Genomic DNA, 23,793 nt, shown 5'->3' with positions numbered 1-23,793 from the left:
GCTAGTTTTCTACCATGTTTCTTAAAAATCATGGTAGAGGCCTTGATTACATAGAAGAGAATATTACATGTTATAAACTAATATTTTATCTAGGAGGAGGTTTATCTCTCATCTTTTCAAAGGTCACTTAGAACTTAGAAAGCATATTTCTGTTGTGCCAGCGTATACAGAAGAAAATCAAACAAACCATCCACTTGTTTTGACATTTTCAGAACTATTTCACTTGTCCTTTGTTGACCTTATTTTGAAACCTTACTCTACATTTAACACCATCATTAAATGTCTCCCCAACTATCTCCTGACCCCAGTACAATATGGACCCCAGCAACATGGGAGTACAAATCCTTCCTCCAAGGATCCTGAAGGCTGCTAGAGGTAGACAATCCTCAAGGCAATTATACATAGAAAAGCTAAATTAATATCCTGTGAAAATTTGAAAGGCAAAGTTGACTTCAGTGGAGTTTGAACTTGGAACATAAAGATAGCAAAATACCACTAAGCATTTTGTCACACTAATGATTCTGCCAGTTTGCCACCTTAATAATAATAACAATAATAATTGTTTCTACTAAAGGTACAAGACCTGAAATTGGTGGGGAGGGGACTAGTTGATAACGTTGACCCTGGTGTTTCACTGGTACTTAATTTATTGACCCTGAAGGGATGAAAGGGTAAGTCGACCTCGGCAGAATTTGACCTCAGTAAGTAGTGGTAGACGAAATACAGCAAAGCATTTCACCTGGTGTACTAACGATTTTGCTAGCTTGCAACCTTTCTTAATAATAATAATAATAATAATAATCATTCCTACTAAAGACACAAGGCCCGAAATTTGGGGAGAGGTGGCTAGTCAATTACATCAACCCCAGTGTTTCACTGGTACTTAATTTACTATTTCTTTATTACCCACAAGGGGCTAAACACAGAAAGGACAAACAAGGACAGACAAACGGATTAAGTCGATTATATCGACCCCAGTGCGTAACTGGTACTTATTTAATTGACCTCGAAAGGATGAGAGGCAAAGTCGACCTCGGCGGAAATTGAACTCAGAACGTAACAGCAGACGAAATACCTATTTCTTTACTACCCACAAGGGGCTAAACACAGAGAGGACAAACAAGGACAGGCAAACGGATTAAGTCGATTACATCGACCCCAGTGCATAACTGGTACTTATTTTATCGACCCCGAAAGGATGAAAGGTAAAGTCGACCTCGGCGGAATTTGAACTCAGAACCTAAGTAAAGACGGACGAAATACGTTAAGCATTTCGCCCAGCGTGCTAACGTTTCTGCCAGCTCGCCTTTACGAACCCCGAAAAGATGAACGGGAAAGCGGACGTTGGCAGAATTTGAACTCAAAAAAACATAGCATTTTCCCCGGCGTGCTAATGATTCTGCCAGCTCGCTGCCTTAATAGTAGTAACAATAACAACAATAATGCTTACAGCAATGACAGGAAGATTGTAGTGTTTCTTCTCCAGCCGTTTCACATGAGCAGTCAGCTCCAGAGCCTCTTCATAGTAACCATTTCGCACGCAGGTGTCCATCAGTTGCGGCATCTCTAGGATCTCCAGTAACTGGGTGTGACGTTGCAGTGTTAAACTGTTCATACGACGGCTGTAAATGTCATGACAGAGGAACAGAATAAGACATGATGCCTAATATATTTACAGTTATAATATATAATATATATAAACATGATACATATATAGTTTCCATCAACCAAATCCACTCACAAAGCTTTGGTCAGCCCGAGGCTATAGTAGAAGACACTTGCCCAAGGTGCCACGCAGTGGGACTGAACCCGGAACCATGTGGTTGGTAAGCAAGATACTTACCACACAGCCACTCCTACGCCTATGCATGTGAACAAAGCAATAAATAAGGATGGATATTCGTTAAATATCTTCATGCAAATGACATTGACATAGAGAGATACAAATATTCATTCATATACACTCATGTACATAAGTAATCAAACAAATATGTAAAAACAAAAAAAGTACACTTACATATACAGACACACTCACATGGACAAATTTAAACACACATGTACACATGGAAATTGACACACACACACACAGAGAAATATTTATAGAGTAGAGATGATGGGAGACTGGACATGATGGTGATGGTAGTAGTAGTAGAAATTACTATAATGGTTGCGGAGGTAGTGAGGAGGTGGTAATGGCAGTGGTGTTGGTAGGGAAGATGTTACTAATAGATGATGGCAGGTGTTGTGGTTTAGATGAAAGTATTACACGCTGAAGAAGAGGAAGAGAAAAAAAATGAAAAAAACAGCTGAGCCTCACCTGGCATTAATCTCCTGTGCTCGTTTAGCGATATTCTCACATTCAGAAGAGAATGGTGGCAACTGTTGTAATAAGTTACTAACATGTTTCTCAATGATTTGAAACTGGAAGGAAAAAGATGAAGCAAAAAAAAAAAAAAAAGAATGAATGGTTATACTCTTTACTTGTTTCAGTGATTTGATTGTGGCCATGCTGTAGCACTGCCTTTAGTCGACCAAATCGACCCCAGTACTTATTCTTTGCAAGCCTAGTACTTATTCTATCAGTCTCTTTTGCTGAACCGGTAAGTTACGGGGACGTAAACACACCAGCATTGGTTGTCAAGTGATGTTGGGAGGATAAACACAGACACACAAACATATACACACACATACATATATATATATATATATATATATACAATGGGCTTCTTTAAGTTTCTGTCTACCAAACCCACTCACAAGGCTTTGGTCAGCCCGAGGCTATAGACACTTGCCTAAGGTGCTACATAGTGGGACTGAACCCAGAACCATGTGGTTTGTTAGCAAGCTACTTACCACACAGCCACTCCTACGCCTTATGAAGTGTTTCATTCAGAAAGAGCAGTTTAATTAAAACATTTATAACTGGAATTAAAATATTATAACTGTAATTGTATTATTCATAATTGTGAAAAATATTTGTAATTGCAACTAGAATATTTGTAATTGCAATTAAAATGTTTGTGATTGTAATTAAAATGTTTGTAATGCTAAATTATTTTTAATGGTGTAACTCAAAGAGAAGATAAAGCTGCAAATGACAGCATGTAGAATATTAGGTTAAAAACAAACTTTGGATGAAGAAATGTCAAAGCTGATACAGGATTCAAATCCACATCTATAGACATGAAAAATGCATTAACATCATCATCATCGTTTAACGTCTGCTTTCCATGCTAGCATGGGTTGGACGATTTTGACTGAGGGCTGGCAAACCAGATGGCTGCACCAGGCTTCAATCATGATTTGGCACAGTTTCTACAGCTGGATGCCCTTCCTAACGCCAACCACTCCAAGGGGGCCAGTCAGGCGGTACTGGCAACGACCTCGCTTGAATCTTTTTACACATGCCACCAGCACAGGTGCCAATAAGGTGGCATTGGTAGCGATCACGCTCGAATGGTGCTCTTTTACGTGCCACTGGCATGGATGCCAGTTGGCTGCTCTGGCAACGATCACGCTCAGATGGTGCTCTTGGCACCCTACTAGCATGGGCACAAGTGCCAGTAAGGTGACGTTGGTAACGATCACACTCGAATGGTGCCTTTTATGTGCCACCAAAGTGAAGTAAAAAAGTTAAAGACCCCGCTTCAGTCACAAGTGACCATAGGATGGCACCTAGAAAGTTCCCCTTCGAGGCACATGTTTGGGTAAGGTTGTTTAAGGAAGACCAACAGTTACCCATACATACCAGTCTCCCCTCTCCATGCCACTGATGTTGTCCAAGAGAAAGACAAAGGTCAATACATCTTGGCACCAGTGATGTTGCAACTCATTTCTAAAGCTGAGTGAACTGGAGCAACATGAAAATAAAGTGTCTTGCTCAAGACACAATACACAGCCTGGTTCGGGAATCAAACTGACAGCCTTACATTTATAAGCCCAACACTCTTGCCACTGAGCCATATGCCCTCACTTACCAAAGTAACACTTTGAATTTTCTTCATCCATTTTAGAACTTTATTCATATGAGCAAGAATTGCAAGATGTTTACATGATAAGAACTTTGAAACTTTGAGAGACATGAAATAAATTATTTTTAACACTGGAGCTCAAAGGAGATAAAACTATAAATAACAGTAAAATTTTGGATTAGAAAACCCTTTGATGGGGACAAAAAAAAAAGTCAAATGTCTGTTATCAAAATCTTCTACTTGTTTCAGTTATTAGAGTGTGGCCATGTTGGGGCACTATCTCGAAGAATTTTTAGTTGAATGAATCAACCCTAGTGCTAATTTTTTAAGCCTGATACTTATTCTACTGTTCCCTTTCGTCAAACTGCTAAGTTACAGGGATGTAAGGCGCAGGAGTGGCTGTGTGGTAAGTAGCTTGTTTACCAACCACATGGTTCCGGGTTCAGTCCCACTGCGTGGCACCTTGGGCAAGTGTCTTCTACTATAGCCTCGGGCCGACCAAAGCCTTGTGCGTGGATTTGGTAGACGGAAACTGAAAGAAACCCGTCGTATATATGTATATATATGCGTGTGTGTGTTTGTGTGTCTGTGTTTGTCCCCCTAGCATTGCTTGACAGCCGATGGTGGTGTGTTTATGTCCCCGTTACTTAGTGGTTCGGCAAAAGAGACCGATAGAATAAGTATTAAGCTTACAAAAGAATAAGTCCTGGGGTTGAGTTGCTCGATTAAAGGCGGTGCTCCAGAATGGCCGCAGTCAAATGACTGAAACAAGTAAAAGAGTATACCAACACTGGTTGCCAAGCAGTGGTGGGGGACAAACATAGACACAAAGATACCTGTGTGTGCACACACATATATACAGCAAGCTTTCTTTCAGTTTCTGTCTACCAAATGCACCCACAAAGCTTTGGTTGGCTCAAGGCTATAGTAGAAAACATTTGCCCAAGGTGCTACACAGTGGGACTGAACCTGGAACAATGCGGTTTAGAAGTAAACTTCCTACCACACAGCCATGCCTGCACCAACATGCATGTGGTTGTATCAAACATTGTAAATAGAATGTTTATAGTGCATTGTCTAAGTAGATATATTAGGTGACTAACTCATAGGCTGAGAGATCAACAACAGGGCTAGATTACTGTGTCAATAAAGCCCAGCTCAATTCTCCTAGCTTTCAGTAGGCCGGCTATTAGAACTGTTGAAGAAAGCTATCTGGTGATAGACTAGTACCGTATCCAGGGGAAGTGTACTCTCTCATGAATTGCAGCGAGCTGGCAGAATCATTAGCATGCCGGGCAAAATGCTTAGCGGTATTTCGTCTGCCGTTACGTTCTGAGTTCAAATTCCGCCAAGGTCGACTTTGCCTTTCATCCTTTCGGGGTCGATTAAATAAGTACCAGTTATGCACTGGGGTCGATATAATCGACTTAATCCGTTTGTCTGTCCTCTCTGTGTTTAGCCCTTGTGGGTAGTAAAGAAATAGGTATTTCATCTGCCGTTACGTTCGGAGTTCAAATTCTGCTGAGGTCGACTTTGCTTTTCATCCTTTCAGGGTTGATAAATTAAGTACCAGTTACACACTGGGGTCGATATAATCGACTTAATCCGTTTGTCTGTCCTTGTTTGTCCTCTCTGTGTTTAGCCCCTTGTGGGTAGTAAAGAAATAGGTATTTCATCTGCCGTTACGTTCGGAGTTCAAATTCTGCCGAGGTCGACTTTGTCTCTCATCCTTTCGGGGTCGATTAAATAAGTACCAGTTACGCACTGGGGTTGATATAATCGACTTAATCCCTTTGTCTGTCCTTGTTTGTCCTGTGTTTAGCTCCTTGCGGGTAGTAAAGAAATAGGTATTTCATCTGCTGTTACGTTCTGAGTTCAAATTCCGCTGAGGTTGACTTTGCCTTTCATCCTTTCAGGGTCAATTAATTAAGTACCGGTTACTCACTGGGGTCGATATAATCGACAATCCGTTTGTCTGTCCTTGTTTGTCCTCTCTGTGTTTAGCCCCTTGTGGGTAGTAAAGAAATTAATGTACTCTCTCATTCATTTTAAGCTACAGAAACCAGAGCTGGTCCCTGTGCGTGACAGAGACAATCTTATCTTTTATTGTGCTATTGAAAGAAAAGAACAAGAGGTTAGGCAATGTCCATTTGTTTGTATATACTCACATCTTCAAAGATCTCTCTCGAACATTCAGCAGTCTCAATAAATGTTTTGTAATTATGAAATGCTAAATCCTGAGTTTCCTCGAGAATCTGTGCCTTCTCCTCTGCAAGTCTCTCTGGTTCTCGGCCTGCAATCAGAAAATATGGTGCATTTATAGCAACACTCATAGAATGAGAATTGGTGTACATGCTGCATGGAGTGGTATCTCAGTGTATATAGAGTGTGGAGTGGTAACATGGTGTATGTACAATGGTAATAGGATTTATATGCAGAGTTCCGTGATAACAGTGTGTGAGTGTATATGTATATATATATGTATATATGCGTGTATATATACATGTAGAGGTAGGTACGTACATATATGTATATATATTATGCATATGTTTTATTATTAATATATATATATATATATATATATATTATATATATATATATGTTTATGTTTTCCAGTTTCAGCTCTTGAGCTGTGGCCATGCTGGGGCACCGCCATATATATAAAATCAAAATGAGGGTGAAAAATTGTATATTAATTTAATAATATCAGTTTAACACCAATGGTTTAGCGCATAAAAAACTGAGATTCAGTAAATATTATTAATACATGTAAACTCCCTTACGCTAGCCACTAGCCATTAATTCTTAATATTGTTCTCAAACCGGCATTAACTACTGCAGTGAATTGTTTTATGCAGTATTTATTTCCAGAAATTTGGCACGCTGGACGAGGGCATTTGAATATAACTATGAATGTAATAGGCCGTACTGCTCGCACCTTTGGCCTCATGTTAATATATGGCGTGCAGTTTGACAAATTATATTCTTGACAGACTCTACTGATGATCTGCAAATTAATTGTGTAAGTAAAATTGCATAATTTATTAACAGTGAAACAATTGTATAGGGTTAATCTATATTTTTGTTATTTTTCATTTGTCCTGCCCGCTTAGGTTCATGGTGTGCTAAATTTTTTCTTGAGAACAACTTTTAGTGGCTAGTGTAAGGGAGTTCACTTTTAGTGGATTCCCTCTCATAGAGTGGTAACATGGTGTTACAGAAGGAATTTTCCATAGCACTTCACATGTAAGGATTTAAATTGCCACACTCATTTCCCCCATGTTTCTATTATAAATAGAGTAGGTGAAGACACATGGCCTATGGTTAGAGTGTCAGGCTCACAGCCATAAGCTAGTGAGTTTGATTCCCAGACCGGGCTGTGTGTTGTGTTCTTGAGCAAGACGCTTTATTTCACGTTGCTCCAGTTCACTCAGCTGTAGAAATGAGTTGTGACATCACTGGTGCCAAACTGTATTGGCCTTTGCCTTTCTTTTGGACGGGCATGGCTGTGTGGTTAGGGAGCTTGCTTCCTAGCTACATGGTCTCGGGTTCAGTCCCACTGCGTGGCACTTTGGGTAGGTGTCTTCCACTGTAGCCCCGAGTCGACCGAAGCTTTGTGATTGAATCCGGTAGGTGGGAGTTACTGCCGTGTGTGTATGTGTGCGTGTAGGTGCTCAGTGCCTCTCCGAAAGAGGGAGAGGGAACATCGGTGGCATGCGGATGGGAGGCTGGTATGCATGGGAAACAGCTGGTCTTTCATAAACAACTTTACCCAGACTTGTGCCTTGGGGTGGGGTGGGGTGGGGGGGAACTTTCTAGGTGCAATCCTACGGTTCGTCTACGGGGGGGTGGGGTCTTTAAGGTTATAAAGGATAAAAAGTAATTTGTTTGAAGCATTGTATAAATGACATAATATTGGTATGTCAGTAATAACATATTTCTCCAGACTCTTGGATTATCATCTTTCTTATATTTGATGAGAGGAATCTTTCCTGAAATGTTACATTAAACAATCCTTTCCTGAAATGTTACATTAACCCTTTCGTTACCAAACCGCCCGAAAAAAATTTTGGTTAATGTGACCAAACCGACCAAAGCCGCCCGTATTTACCTATTCATATTTAAATGAGAATATCAGAGCAAATCTCTTTAGTACATTCGTGAAATTTTAATTCCGTGAATTTTGGGAGATTTTTTTCCGAAATTTGTTCCTATTGTGTTTTCAAAATTTGTAATTCTGACAAAAAATGGATAGCGAGTTAGAATTCGAAGGATTTTCTACTGAAGACCTTCATAAATCTAACTCTATGACTGAAAAAAAAAAGCACGTGGTATTTGATAATGAATTTGATGTTTCATTTTCCGAAAGTGAAAACAGTGAATCCAAGAGCTCCGACAGCGATAAAGAAAATGAATTGGCACCTGAATGGAGTGAAAATTTAAAAACTGTTTCTTTCAGTGATTTTTCTGAAGAAACCAGACCAAGCCACAGACAATACAATATTTTCTCTATATTTTGATTTATTGACATCACTTTACATATTTTGTCTTACTTCTCACCTTTTACTCTTACTCTTTTACCTGTTTCAGTCATTTGACTGCGGCCATGCTGGAGCACCGCCTTTAGTCAAGCAAATCGACCCTGGGACTTATTCTTTGTAAGCCCAGTACTTATTCTATCGGTCTCTTTTGCCGAACCGCTAAGTGATGGGGACGTAAGCACACCAGCATCAGTTATCAAGCAATGCTAGGGGGACAAACACACACACATACATATATATATATATACATATATAAGACAGGCTTCTTTCAATTTCCGTCTACCAAATCCACTCACAAGGCATTGGTCGGCCCGGGGCTATAGCAGAAAACACTTGCCGAAGATGACACACTGGGACTGAACCCGGAACCATGTGGTTGGTTAGCAAGCTACTTACCACACAGCCACTCCTGTGCATTGTTTGAATTTTTTTAAAAACATTTATCATATATATACAGTGGCAGCATGGTGTATATAGACTACAAAATGGTAACAGTGTGTATATAAATAATAAGCAGTAAAAGTAATAATTCAAAGGTAATCTGTGTACTTACTCAATTTCTCGATGCCAAAAGAACTTAATTCTGCTAGGTATTGGACAAAATCAGGGTTTTCTTTCCAACTTTCTAGAAAAAAAAAAAAAAGAAAGCCAAATATTAGATGGCGGTGCCCCAGCATGGCCACAGCTCGTGAGCTGAAACTAGATAAAAAAAAAAAATTATTCTTTAGTTTTTATATTTCTCTTAACAATAACAATTTCAAATGTAGGAAGGCAAAGCAGACCCTGCTGGGGTTTGATCCAGAACGTAACTGTGTACACATAAATTGGCAGGGAATTTTGTGTAGAGCTCTACTAATTCTGTAATTGTGCACAGACAGTTATAGAATTGGTAGACTGAATTAATTATAATAATTCACATTAATTTGTTTGAAGCATTGTATAAATGTGTGTGGAAGCACTCCGTCGGTTACGACGATGAGGGTTCCGGTTGATCCGAATCAACGGAACAGCCTGCTCGTGAAATTAACGTGTAAGTGGCTGAGCACTCCACAGACACGTGTACCCTTAACGTAGTTCTCGGGGATATTCAGCGTGACAAGGCCGGCCCTTTGAAATACAGGTACAACAGAAACAGGAAGTAAGAGTGAGAGAAAGTTGTGGTGAAAGAGTACAGCAGGGGTCACCACCATCCCCTGCCGGAGCCTCGTCGAGCTTTTAGGTGTTTTCGCTCAATAAACACTCACAACGCCCGGTCTGGGAATCGAAACCGCGATCCTACGACCGCGAGTCCGCTGCCCTAACCACTGGGCCATTGCGCCTCCTGTATAAATGTATAAATGACATAATAATGGTGTGTCAGTAATAACATGTTTCTCCACATTAATTATTATTATTATATCCGCATATAACAAGACCAGTGTCTGAATATATCACTACATAACCTGGTACTTGTAGCGTATTCTGGACCCGGTTTGCGCACACGCGCGTCTGCGCAAATCGGGTCCAGTCTATGCTACTAGTACCCATAACCTCATGTATACAGCAATGTTCATAGGATTCCAAACCAAACTCTTCACTCAATTCATGGGGTAGACCGTTCACATATCATGTCCGAATTATCACATGGTTCATACCAGTAAAGTAATTTTGTACGGAAATGAAGTAGAATTGTCAGACTTGCAGAATAACTACCTCTACCTTACGGGAAAGGGAAAAGGTGTGGAAAATGGGGAGTAAAACAGTGAAAAATAAAAATTAAAAAAACATCGTTTGGTAAATCAATTCTTCCACAATCGTAATTCCTGTTGCATGAAGCAGGAATACTGAAAAAAGAAGGAAGTGAACAACTACACGATTATTTTGCCCTTTTCCATCTCGGTAAAATAGTGATAGCTTTTCCATAAAGTCCGCCGTAGAATTAATTAATCTAAGTACAGAACTGATATTTACTTTTTATGAACTCAGGAAGGGTGAGAGACATATTAAAACGTTGTGGGATTTGAACTCATTGGAGCAGAACGACTGTCCTAATAATTATTAATACTAAAAAGGTTAGTAGTCTAAAGCTTTGTTAGAAGCGAACTTATGACCCGAAATGTCACGGGTTCACTTAAACTACATGATTATTAACAGGGAGAAGGATATGAACATTAGACATTCCTATAAGCCCTTTATATCAAGTCTCGACGAGGTAGCCTTTATGCAGTCCAGTCGTTCGATCTGCTAGAAATAACTCTGAGCACCTTTTCAAACTCCACCCGTCTAACACCCATGGACATGTTTACAAAGTCAGAAAACAGCACAGCTCCTTCCATGACTTTAGGAAACATTTTTTCACACTAAGAGTTGCTGAAGCATGGAACAAACTGCCGGCATCAGTTGTTAGTTGTCGGAGCACTGCATCCTTCAAAACTTCCATGCTTCCTGAGATTCGCCAACACTACACCTGATCTTTCTCCCCTCCATACACACGCAAGCATGTATCTGACTCATACATTGTTCGCTTTCCAGACATTTGTACATTACTGCATATGCTATATACGCACTTTTGACAAGTTGTGGTGCACCTGAGCTCTGTATACAATAATTTCATTATTATTATTATTATTAAATAGCACAGCAGCCAAACTGCCCTAAAACTACGCCCTGTTACATTAAATATAGAAAGACACATTAAATAATGTAGCTTTAGAGGTGCTATATTTGTTTAAAAACAGAAAATGATAAAAACAGAGGATGACCATCGCTGCAATGTCTTTGAACATACGATGTGTTCGGTCAAGCGTAAAACCTGGTGCTGACGGCAAAACAATCTCTTGTCTTAACAAACCAAATAAAACAAAAAGAGAGAGTTGGCAATCTTTCGTCTCTAGTAGACCTTTCCGTCAATTTCCGTAAAATTTTTTTTTTTTACATATGGGCTTGCGGGAACTTTTGAAGTAATGAGAGCGAAAGAGACTAAGAGAAAGCCATTTTATGACGAGGGAAGTTCTTTTGAAGTTACCGTGCATGGCAAGCATTGATGTACATGTGTGTGTGTGTGTGTTTGATGGGGTGTGGGAGACAGACTGTATGTTGTGTAAGTGAAGTGCTTCTGTTAGTGTGTGTGAAGAGACAGAGTAATGTGTGAAAGAAAGAGATAACTGAAATTTTTTACTCGGTGTATGTGTATATGTATGTATATTACTTCAAAAGTTCTCGCAAGCCCATATGTAAAAAAATATATTTTTTTACGGAAATCGACGGAAAGGTCTACTAGAGACGAAAGATCGCCCTGTCGTCAGGTAATGGGTTGTTGTTTGCAGCTACCACAGAGAAAAACAATAAAATTTACCGGGGAAAGAATCTTTAAATATCGCCGTCAGAATCGTTTCGTCTTCCACGTCGACGGTAGACATGTTTGTGACACTCGAGAGTTCCACTCTGGGTCGTAATGTGGCAGACGATAACGTTTAGCTGTATATAATTGAGTAATTTTTACACTGTAATGTGTAAGATGCGTGTATACTATGTATATAACAGCGTACTATTTACATAGTACATAGTACTGTGTAGTTAAGTACAGCAGTTGTCAGTGGTGGCCACATTCGTTAGTGATATTAGAGAGTTCCACTTAACTGTAACCGGGGCAGACGATACGGTTTTTGATTTGGATTTTGGAGTTGTCTCCCTTGAGTAAAAAAAAAAAATTATTACACTTTTATTTTTTCTTTCTCTTATTTGTTTCAGTCATTTGACTGCGGCCATGCTGGGGCACCACCTTTAGTCGAGCAAATCGACCCCAGGACTTATTCTTTGTAAGCCTAGTACTTATTCTATCGGTCTGCTTTGCCGAATCGCTAAGTTACGGTGCTTTAAACACACCAGCATTGTGTTGCCAAGCGATGTTGGGGGAACAAACACAGACACACAAACATATACACACACACACACACACATATATATATACATATATATATATACGACGGGCTTCTTTCAGTTTCCGTTTACCAAATCCACCCACAAGGCTTTGGTCGGCCCGAGGCTATAGTAGAAGACACTTGCCCTAGGTGCCACGCAGTGGGACTGAACACGGAACCATGTGGTTGGTAAGCAAGCTACTTACCACACAGCCACTCCTGCGTCACACTTAAAAATATTTTCTTTTCACTAGGGACAAAATTTCAATGAATAAACAATTTCTTGGGCTCATTATATTAAGTACATTGATACACACTTGACTACACAAGCAACGCGCAATCTACCCTTTACTTGAAAAGACAACCACACCCTTGTTACCATCTTGCCTTGTTCTAATTCTTGCTACCATGCTTTCAGGGCACCTTCGTCCGTAGGTGATTACGTAGTCTATATTACCAAAGCTGCCAACTACTGCATAAGAGCACTGAAAGGGAGTTATTTCACTACTGCACTGACTTCTAACTATTCCGAGACAAAATGTCATGCACAAAATCTTTATTCACCGTCAGCCTGTGAACCTTGTGCACCTCTTGTGCAGCTGTATTTCACACCATGCACATTATATGGAGGTCCTATTTACTCCTTTTCTGCATACTAAGCATGACCATTTCCTTGATAGTAACAAAGTTCTGTCTTGTTTTCTAATCGTGCCGGTGGCATGTGTAAAAGATTCGAGCGAGGTCGTTGCCAGTGCCACATGACTGGCCCCGTGCCGGTGGTACGTAAAAGCACCCACTACACTCTTGGAGTGGTTGGCATTAGGAAGGGCATCCAGCTGTAGAAACTCTGCCAGATCAAGATTGAAACCTGGTGCAGCCATCTGGTTCGCCAGTCCTCAGTCAAATCGTCCAACCCATGCTAGCATGGAAAGCAAACGTTAAACGACGATGATGATGATTAGTAAAGGCATGCAGGTGTGACTGTTAGGTAAGAAGTTTGCTTCCCATTCACAGGACTTTCGGTTCAGTCCTACTGTGTGGCACTTTGGGCAAGTGTCTTCTACTATAACATTGGGCTGACCCAAGCCTTGTGAGTGGATTTAGTTGATGGAAACTGAAAGAAGCCCATCATATATATATATATATATAATGAAAATGAAAATCGTAATCTATCAACATCAATGGAATTTGTAGCTGTGATACCAGTGCTGGTGGCACGTGAAAGAACCATCCGAATGTGGCCGTAGCCAGCGCCGCTCGACTGGCCTCTGTGCCGGTGGCACGTAAAAAGCACCATCCGACCATGGCCATTGCCAGCTTCGTCTGGTCCCCATGCCGGTGGCACGTAAAAAGCACCATCCGATCGTGGTCGTTTGCAAGCCTCGTCTGGCACTTGTGCTGGTGGCATGTAAAAAGCACCCACTATACTCACGGAGTGGTTGGCGTTAGGAAGGGCATCCAGCTGTAGAAACACTGCCAGATCAGACTGGGCCTGGTGCAGCCTTCTGGCTCCCCAGACCCCAGTTGAACCGTCCAACCCATGCCAGCATGGAAAGTGGACGTTAAACGATGATGATATGTGTGTGTGTGTGTGTATGTCACTGTCTCCTGGTCTTGACTTCATGTGATAATTGTAAAAAACATGTCACCCTCATGCAAGTAGTTAACTTTGTTTCCAGTCTTTCATGAAAACATGTCTGGTTATGGAAAAAAACGTTCACCAGTTTTTCTTTACTTGGGAAAACAGGTGAAGGTTGGTGACAAGAAGAGTATTTGGCTGAAGAAAATCTGCTTCACTCAATTCCATGTGAACCACATAAGCATGGAAAAGTGGATGTTAAAACAATGATGATGATGATGATAAGTTGCTGGTCTTCAACAAGTTTACCCTGAGGCTTCCGAATTCTAGGTTCTACTTCCAAGCCTGGAATTTCCTCTTTCTGTCTTCAACAGACTCTGCTCTAAGAATCTAAGTCATCAGCCTATAGGAGTTCCTAAGGACAGCTGGTTTTAAACTCCTTGGAAGGCTATAGTAAAAAAGAGGAGACTAAGAACTGAGCCTTGGCGAACACTTACCTGCACACTAAATTCCTCAGTGAACTCAATTTTGTTGACTGCATCTCTGTACATAGCTTGTGCTGCTCTCACAAGCTATTTATCTACATCTGGTCTCCTTTAAGACCACCAAACTACTGACCATAATACCCTGTCAAAGACATTTTTAAAATCAACAAATGCTAGTCACAGAAGCTTACTCCTAGCTAAAAATTTCTCTTGCAGCCGTTTCACTGTGAAAAGGGAATCAGACGTACTCTGGCCTGCATCAAATCTGAACCTAATCTCATTTAACCTTATTCTCTTCCTAATTAATTATATTCATACTTATGGAGATGTACTCGCATAGCAAGTGATTTGATCTGAGATCGTGTGCTGAAACGAAAACAATTGCAGCGTGGAAGGTGTTTGTAAGCCGTTTAAGAAACAAAAAAGCCGTTCGATTCACTTCAACATTTAAGTTTAATTTGTCAAAATATTTTTGTCAGAGAACAGGTTGCAGTCTTAAAGCGACAAAAATATTTTGGCAAATTAAATTTAAATGTTGAAGTGAATCGAACAGCTTTTGTGTGTTTCTTAAATGGCTTACAAACACCTTCCACGCTGCAATTGTTATATTCATACTCTCTCTGCTAATTTCATAACTTGGTCCATCAGTTTTCTGTCTCTGTAGTTGCTTCTTATATTGTTATATTAATCACTGGGTGGGACACTTCCCTGTATTGCTTAGTTCATTATGTGAGTGACTAGTTTGAGCCTGTAGCGTAGTTCGGTGATATCCTCACTGTTTAAGAGATATATTAGAAATGATCTTGTGTTAGATAGCAACCATCTTTCGGTTATTTGAACCCTGTTGTGTCCACTGCTCTGATTGGTTGACATTGGTGCAGTTTGCTTCTTGACATATTTTGCACCAATGTGTGAACCAACCAATCAGAACCTTCCAATAAGATCATGTGACACAGTTTTTTTAATTTTCTTCTGGAGCCTCTTGAATGTTATAAATACCCAGGGATCCAGTGAATTGAGGTCTTTGGTCTTCGGCCAGTGACCACACCACGCCAGATCAGCCAATTCCTGCTCCATCCATGGTGAGACCAACATTGTTGGCTGGTCGTCGCTGGAAGTGGCTGATCTGGCATGGTGTAGTCAATGGCTGAAGACCAAAGACCTCAATTCACTGGATCACTGGGTATTTATAACATTCAAGAGGCTCCAGAAGAAAATTCAAAAGACTGTGTCACGTGATCTTATTGGAAGGTTCTGATTGGTTGGTTCACACATTGGTGCAAAATAAGTCAAGAGACAAACTGCACCAATGTCAACCAATCAGAGCAGTGGACACAACAGGGTCCAAATAGCTGAAAGATGGTTGCTATCTAACATGAGATCATTTCTAATATATCTCTCAAACAGTGAAGATATCACCGAGCTACGCTACAAGCCCTCCTCAGATATTTCAGTATCATGATGTCTATGCATGAAGAACCTAATGCCTTCTCTGTCTTCATATTGAGATGTCCATTTACACTGAAATACTGAGACAACTTGCTCCTCTGCTCTTCTTTTTACAGAATACTGCTTTTTGCTTCTTTCAAACTGCATACACTTATCATCTATAACTACATTGTATAAGTTATTTGTTGTCTGCTTTCTTCCAATCTTTCCATGCCTCTCTTGTAGTTTTTCTGGCTCTATCTATAGTTCTACCACTACCATGTTACCTTATCTGGTTGGTACCTTGCCCCAGCCACAAAACTTGTCTATAACTTTCTGCAGGTTGTGTTGTTAAAATTCCCAGTTGTCTTACAGGTTTGCCTCCCAGTCGTCACCACCACCACCACCGCCTTCTTCTTCTTCTTCATCCTCTTCTTCTTCATTCTCTTCCTCTTCTTCTCCCTCCTCTTCTTCTTCTTCTTTTCCCTCCTCTTCTTCTTCTTCATTCTGTTCCTCTTCTTCTTCTTCTTCTCCCTCCTCTTCTTCTTCTTCTTTTCCCTCTTCTTCTTCTTCTTCTTCTTTTCCCTCCTCTTCTTCTTCTTCATCCTCTTCTTCTTCTCCTCCTTCTTCTATAGGCTTAGACATGTCTGCTCTACAACACATCTCTACACTCAATCCTAATTCACGTCATCTGTGAATCCCAACACTCTGAGATCTAACCTTACTACTTTTTACCATGTCTTTCTTTACTCTCCAACCCATTACATTCCTTCAACCACTCAGACAGTCTCAAAGACAAATAAACAGCTTTGACATAATGATGGAAAATCGGACACAAATCTTCAGTTTAATCTAGTCTCAATCATCAGCAACATGACCTTGACCTTAATAGATGATGCCAATATAAATAGTTAGTTTCTCTGAGTCATAAAAGGCTGAGATTTGGCTGCTATTTCTAGCAAGACAGGCTGCTCTATAGAAGCTCTTGCTGGCTTGAAAGCTTGAGCATAGTTAATGAGAAATAGAGGGTTTTATACACACACACACTCACACACACATACATACACATACACACTCACTCACTCACACACACACACACATGTAGAAATAGCCAGATAGATACAGAGAAAAAGAGATAGCAAGATAACTAGATAGATAGTCAGACTAACAGATAGGTAGATAGATAGATAGATAGATAGATAGATAGATAGATAGATAGATAGATAGATAGACAGATAGATAAGTAGACAGACAGACAGACAGAAAGATAGATAGATGGAGAGATAGATAGATAGACAGAGAGATAGGTAGACAGAGAGATAGATAGACAGACAGACAGAGAGGGAGATAGACAGACAGACAGAGAGATAGACAGACAGACAGACAGACAGACAGACAGACAGACAGACAGACAGATAGATAGATAGATAGATAGATAGATAGAGAGAGAAGTAGATAGATGGACAGAGAGATAGATAGAGAGACAGATAGATAGATAGATAGATAGATAGATAGGTAGATAGACAGACAGACAGACAGACAGACAGATAGATAGATAGATAGATAGAGAAGTAGATAGATGGACAGAGAGATAGATAGAGAGACAGATAGATAGATAGATAGATAGACAGACAGACAGACAGACAGACAGACAGACAGACAGACAGACAGATAGATAGATAGATAGATAGATAGATAGACAGATAGATAGATAGACAGACAGACAGACAGACAGACAGATAGATAGATAGAGAGAGAGATAGATAGACAGAGAGACAGACAGACAGATAAATAGATAGATAGATAGATATAGAGTGAGCTAGAGAGAGAGAGAGAGAAGATGGAGGAAAAGACAGAAAGAACATAATAAGTAATGAGATTACAACAAAAAATGCCAATTATAAAGCTATTAATAAAGGCAAGTTTTTATTTATTTGGTCATTATGTTTCCTCATTAACAAAAACAACATATATTTTGACAACGTTAATTAACACTTTCAATGATCTAATCTAAATATTAATGAAATATATTTTAAAGGATATTTCGTTATAATATAATAATAATAATAATAATAATAATAATAATAATAATGGTTTCCGATTTAAGCACCGGGTCTTCAATTCTAAAAGAAGGTTTTTAGTCGATTACATTGACCCAAGTACTTGACTGGTACTTTAGTTTTATCAATCAAAAATGAAGAAAGGCAAAATTGATCTTGGTAGGATTCAAAACTAGAATGTAAAGAGCTGGAAGAAATAATGTTTAATAGTTGAATGATTCTACCAGCTTGTTGCTCTTTTTTGATATATCTTTATATATAAAAGTAAGGTTGTGTGTCTGTCTACTCCGATTTAGATTCCTAACTACTCCCACATTTTGCGGTGCAGTTTAACCAAAACCGGGTATCTTATAGTCGTGATTCATATCGAGCCCTTCTGGGTATTAGCGCGCGTCTACAATGAGTCTACGATTTTAAAAGAAATTTACCATCATTTTTCCCCATTTTTAATGCATTTTTGGCATATATAAGGGAAGTAACTCTCTAAAAATGTATTATTAAATCTCAGAACGTAAAAAGCTACAGTAACACCCCCCTTTGTGGTGAGCCATATTGAGATGGCTATTATACTTTACATCTCTAAAAATGCTTATATAGTTATTTCCCTTACAAACCCGAGCAACGCCGGGTGATACTGCTAGTTTATAATAATGCTATTGTTTGGTCCCAGGTCAACCATGACAAACCTGCTGTTTGCTGAAAAATGTTCCAGCCATGACAACCCTGTCTTTATACAGCTATTACAGTTCTATATTTAAGAGATGAGGAATTACGTACATTATTTACGTTATTTACATTTGACGGATATTTGTCCTCATCTTGTTTGTTGTTAACACAATGTTTCGGCTGATATACCCTCCAGCCTTCATCAGGTGTCTTGGGGCATATGGCATAGTGGTTAAGAGCGTGGGCTACTAACCCCGAGATTCCGAGTTTGATTCCAGGCAGTGACCTGAATAATAAGGATAATAATAATAATAATAATAATAATAATAAACGCCCTGATGCAGTACCAGGCAGTGGCTCTCGTGGCTTCTGATCTTAACTGATTGGAAGTGTTATCATGTACATTGTTTTGTCTTGGTATAAAAGATGGGCTACAGCAAATATTCTGCTTAATACCACAGATTTGCTTGTCAGTTGTTTGACCTTAACCAGTTGAGCATGTCCCTTAGTGGCTGACGATATGTGCATCTCTGATCATGAGCAGAAGTAGTGGGGGAGCATCATAGCCATGTGTTGAGAGGAATTCTTGGAGGCTTGGATAATTCACCTTTGGAAACATGGGTGATTCGTTCAACGTCCTTAAACAATCCTTATTCAGGGACCTTTTGAGCGGGATGGGCTACTCGACCAGAAGAAAATTCTAACTGGGCCCCACCTGTAAGGTCATGCACTGTTTATCTTGATATGAGATCACCATGTCGCGCACATATGGTTGTGATGCATGTGCCTGGTGTACCCTTATCAGACGGGTAGTCATGATATGTATACTGGGCTTCATATATTTTACCTCAGTGTCACTTTGATGGCATGCACTGCTCTCTCACTCAATAATAATAATAATAATAATAATAATAATAATAATAATAATAATAACAACATCGGAAGATACCTTTGGAGGACCCAGGTTTGAAATTTACCCAAGGCACCTGATGAAGGCTGGAGGGTATATCAGCTGAAATATTGTTTTAGCAACAAACAAGACGAGGACAAATATCTGTCAAATGTAAATAATGTTTATACAGCTAAGTCTAAGACTACATTAGCTAATATATATTGTCTTCATTTAAGAAGGTGAAGTGTGATTTGAGGGATATTTGGCTGTTATTCATGGTAAGTTGTGCATCTACATAGAGGTAATTCCTTTACTGGCCAATAATAATAATAATGATAATAATAATAATAATAATAATAATAATAATAGTAGTAATAATAATAATAATAATAATAATAATAATAATGATAATGATAATAATAATAATAATAATGATAATAATAATAATAATAATAATAATAATAATGATAATAATAATAATAATAATAATAATAATAATAGTAATAATAATAATAATAATAATAATAATAATAATAATAATAATAGTAGTAGTAGTAATAATGATCCTTTCTACTATAGGTACAAGGTTGAGATTTAGTGGAAGGGGACTAGTCAATTACATCAACCTCAGTGTTTCACTGGTACTTAATTAATCAACCTCGAAAGGACGAAAAGCAAAGTCGACCTTGGCAGAATTTGAACTCAGAACATAAAGATGGATGAATGTCGTTAAGCCTTTTACCTGGCATGCTAACAATTCTGCCAGCTTACTGCCTTGCTAATAATAATAACAATAATAATAATAATAATGATTCTTTCTACTGGAAGCACAAGGCCTCAAATTTGGGTGAAGGGATTAAGTTGATCACATCAACCCCAGTGCATAACTGGTAGTTATTTAATTGACTCCAAAAGGATGAAAGGCAAAGTTGACCTCAGTGGAATTTGAACTCAGAACGTAAAGGTTGATGAAATGTTGCTAAGTATTTTGCCTGGCATGCTAACAATTCTGCCAGCTTGCTGCCTTAATAATAATAATAATAATAATAATAATAATAATAATAATAATAATAATAATGATAATAATAATAATGTTTTGTCTTGATATAAAAAATGGGCTACAGCAAATATTCTGCTCAATACCTCAGATTTGATTGTCAGTTGTTTGACCTTAACCAGTTGAGCATGTCCCTTAGTGGCTGACGATATATGCATCTCTGATCATGAGCAGAAATAGTGGGGGAGCATCATAGCCATGTGTTGAGAGGGATTCTTTGGGGTTTGAATAATTCACATCTGGAATCATGGGTGTTTTATTCAACATCCTTAAACAACCCTCATTCAGGGACCATTTGAGCAGGATGGGTTACTCGACCTGTAGAAAATTCTAATTGGGCCCCACCTGCAAGGTCATGTGCTGTTTATCTTGATATGAGATCACCATGTCGGGCACATATGTTTGTGATGCATGTGCCTGGTGTACCCTTATCAGACGGGTAGTCATGATGAGTATACTGGGCTTCGTATATTTTATCCCAGTGTCACTTTGATGGCATGCACTGCTCTCTCACTCAATAATAATAATGATAATAATAATAATAATAATAATAATAATAGTAAAAATGATAATAATTCTTTGAAATTTTGGCCCATGGTCAGCGATTTTGAGAGGTTGACAATTACACTTATCCCAGTGCTCCATTAGTACTTATTTATTGACCCTGAAAGAATATAAGGTCAAGCTGACCTCAACAGCATTTGAACTCAGAGTGATGATAATAATAGTTTTCAACACAATCACAAGGCCAAGATTGGGATATAGTTGATTCTAATAACCCTCAGGATTTAACTGGATTTATTAGTAATCTCAAAGAGATGAAAGGCATAATGGATCAGGATGAGATGAAAATGCCACATGGTATTTGATGTCTGACTCTGACATGTGTGTCACAGGGTGTAACAAAACAGCAAGTGATGCTGTGACATGGCTGTTAATGGATGTAACAGGTACCATATCTGTCACTCCACCCTCCAGTAGGGATTTCTACAATTTTCTGGAAGGGATACCATGAATTATATCAACCCCAGTACTTGATTCCTACTTTATTTCATTAACCCTGGAAGGGCGAAAGGAAAAGTTGACTGCAATAGGATTTGAACTCAAAACATTAAAAGATGTAATTAAATACCACAAGGCATTTAATTCGTTGCTCTACTGATTCGCAGTTCACAGGACCTCAATTTTTGTTGAGAAGTTTACTGTAATTGACTAGATGTAGTTTAACAACTTTAATTAATGTCCCTAATTACAAGTGATGATGGACTGGTCCATTCTAAAATATAGGTTTCTAACAATGACACAAAGCCATAAATTAGTGAGGGGCAAAAATCAATGATATCAACTCCAGTTTTTGATTGGTACTTTTTTTGATTATTGATCCCAGAAACAAAAAAAAAAACAAACTAAATTTGACCTCAGCAGGATTTGAAATCAAAACCTAATGAATTGCAACTATTTTTTGTCCAGCAAATTACAAAATCTGTTGATCTACTATTCTATCCATAAAATTTTCTCTACCTTTTGGACAAGTCCATTTTGAAACTTTTAAATTGTTGTATTCCTTGTTTTTGATGCAGTGGGTGAGGTATATTTTGTGATGGGTAGGATAGATTTTGTAGGGATGAGGAATATATTTTTATTGGGTGTGGAGTATATTTTATGAGGGTAGAAGACAAATATTTGTGGGATTGAGTGATAAGATTTTTGGGGATGGGTGATATATCTTATGGGGTAAATATTAAGAGCGGAAATGTGTGTGTGTGTGTGTGAGTGCACACATCTGTTTGTGTGTGTGTGTGCATGGGTATGTGTAGGATTTTGTTTAGAAGGGTCATAGATTATGTTTGAAAGTAGGTTCAATTTCATTTCTTTGCCCTTACTCTTTAGAAGCATTGCCTCTTTTAAAACCCTGCTGGAATTGCTCCACTTCTATAATCAATGTTAACGGAAAAGGTGCCATTTTTCTGGTATATTCCATGGACAAATGAAAGAGATCCATAACTAGTGATATCATGACCAAATTTCTTCAGTTTCTCAATCACTTTCTGAAATAAATGAAAATACACAGAATTTAATAATAATATAATAATAATAATAATAATAATAGTAATAGTAGTAGTAGTAGTAGTAGTAGTAGTAGTAGTAGTAATGATGACGATGACGACGATAGCGCTGTTTATCTTGATATGAAATCACCATGTAGTGCACATATGGTTGTGATGCTTGTGCCTGGTGGTACCCTTGTCATACAGGTATTCAGTTTCGCATATCTGCGGCCCAGTGTCACTTTGATGGTATACACTGCTCTCTCACTCAATAATAATCACTGCCTCATCCTCATCATCATCATCATCGTTTAGCGTCCGCTTTCCATGCTGGCATGGGTTGGACGGTTCAACTGGGGCCTGGGAAGCCAGAAGGCTGCACCAGGCCTAGCCTGATCTGGCAATGTTTCTATGGTTGGATGCCCTTCCTAACGCCAACCACTCCATGAATGTAGTGGGTGCTTTTTACATGCCACCGGCACAGCGTGCCAATGATTTCAAATTTTGGCACTGGGCCAATAATTTTGGGGGTGGTGCTAAGTTGATTACGTTGACCCCTAGCATTTAACTGGTACTTATTTTATTAACACCGAAAGGATAAAAGGCAAAGTCAACTTAAGTGGCATTTGAATCCAGGACATAAAGATGAACAAATGCCGCAAAGCGTTTTGCCAGGTGTGCTAATGATTTAAATACATAAAGGTAACTCACTGCCTTTATATATTTAATTAATGAGAAGTAATAAAACATTGTTGTTTACTCACCTTTGGTAAGTAGTCTTCAGTATTAGTCTGTGCTGGAATGATCTGGTTGTGAACTCTGAGGGCATCAATGGCTTCTTTGATAGTGTCATTGAACCACACTAGATTGTTCATCACCTGTGTATACATGCTACATTATATTATGTTTTACACACACACACATATATATATATATGTCATCATCATCATCATTTAACGTCCGTTTTCCGTGCTAGCACGGGTTGGATGGTTTGACTGGGGGTCTGACAAGCCAAGGGCTGCACCAGGCTCCAGTCTTATCTGGCAATGTTTCTACAGCTGGATGCCCTTCCTAACGCCAACCACTCCGCGAGTGTAGTGGGTGCTTTTTACGTGCCACCGGTACAGGTGCCAGGGGAGTCTGGCAGCGGCCCCGATCGGTTGGTGC

At 39.1% G+C, this 23,793-nt stretch overlaps 2 protein-coding genes across 5 annotated transcripts in view; both read right to left on the bottom strand.

The window, feature by feature from the left end:
• The window catches only part of LOC115221525 (conserved oligomeric Golgi complex subunit 8), a 28,876-nt gene extending 16,738 nt beyond the window's left edge, over positions 1 to 12,138 (bottom strand). For both annotated transcript variants that reach the window (XM_036511002.1, XM_036511003.1), the window contains exons 1-5: positions 11,847 to 12,138; positions 9,066 to 9,137; positions 6,140 to 6,264; positions 2,318 to 2,421; positions 1,451 to 1,622 (exon numbers count right to left, since the gene is read on the bottom strand). In XM_036511002.1, coding sequence (XP_036366895.1) covers positions 1,451 to 1,622; positions 2,318 to 2,421; positions 6,140 to 6,264; positions 9,066 to 9,137; positions 11,847 to 11,910 — 537 coding nt within the window. In that variant the 5' untranslated portion in view covers positions 11,911 to 12,138. The remainder of the gene's footprint in view (positions 1 to 1,450; positions 1,623 to 2,317; positions 2,422 to 6,139; positions 6,265 to 9,065; positions 9,138 to 11,846) is intronic.
• An 8,953-nt stretch (positions 12,139 to 21,091) lies between these two features.
• LOC115221267 (glutathione hydrolase 1 proenzyme-like) overlaps positions 21,092 to 23,793 on the bottom strand; it is a 25,367-nt gene continuing 22,665 nt past the window's right edge. Inside the window, exons 11-13 of one of the 3 annotated variants that reach the window (XR_005002938.1) lie at positions 23,391 to 23,504; positions 22,390 to 22,626; positions 21,097 to 22,352 (exon numbers count right to left, since the gene is read on the bottom strand). Coding sequence is in view for 2 of the 3 variants with exons in the window: in XM_036511001.1 (XP_036366894.1) it covers positions 22,483 to 22,626; positions 23,391 to 23,504 (258 nt within the window). In the remaining variant the exon portion in view is untranslated. Of the gene's footprint in view, positions 22,627 to 23,390; positions 23,505 to 23,793 lie in introns of all 3 variants that reach the window. The other 2 variants (XM_036511001.1, XM_036511000.1) reach the window with 2 other exon arrangements.

The sequence above is a fragment of the Octopus sinensis genome, linkage group LG18 (assembly GCF_006345805.1).
Source record: "Octopus sinensis linkage group LG18, ASM634580v1, whole genome shotgun sequence".
In the NCBI taxonomy this organism is placed as follows: domain Eukaryota; kingdom Metazoa; phylum Mollusca; class Cephalopoda; order Octopoda; family Octopodidae; genus Octopus; species Octopus sinensis.
This window is presented reverse-complemented; position numbering and strand designations above follow the sequence as displayed.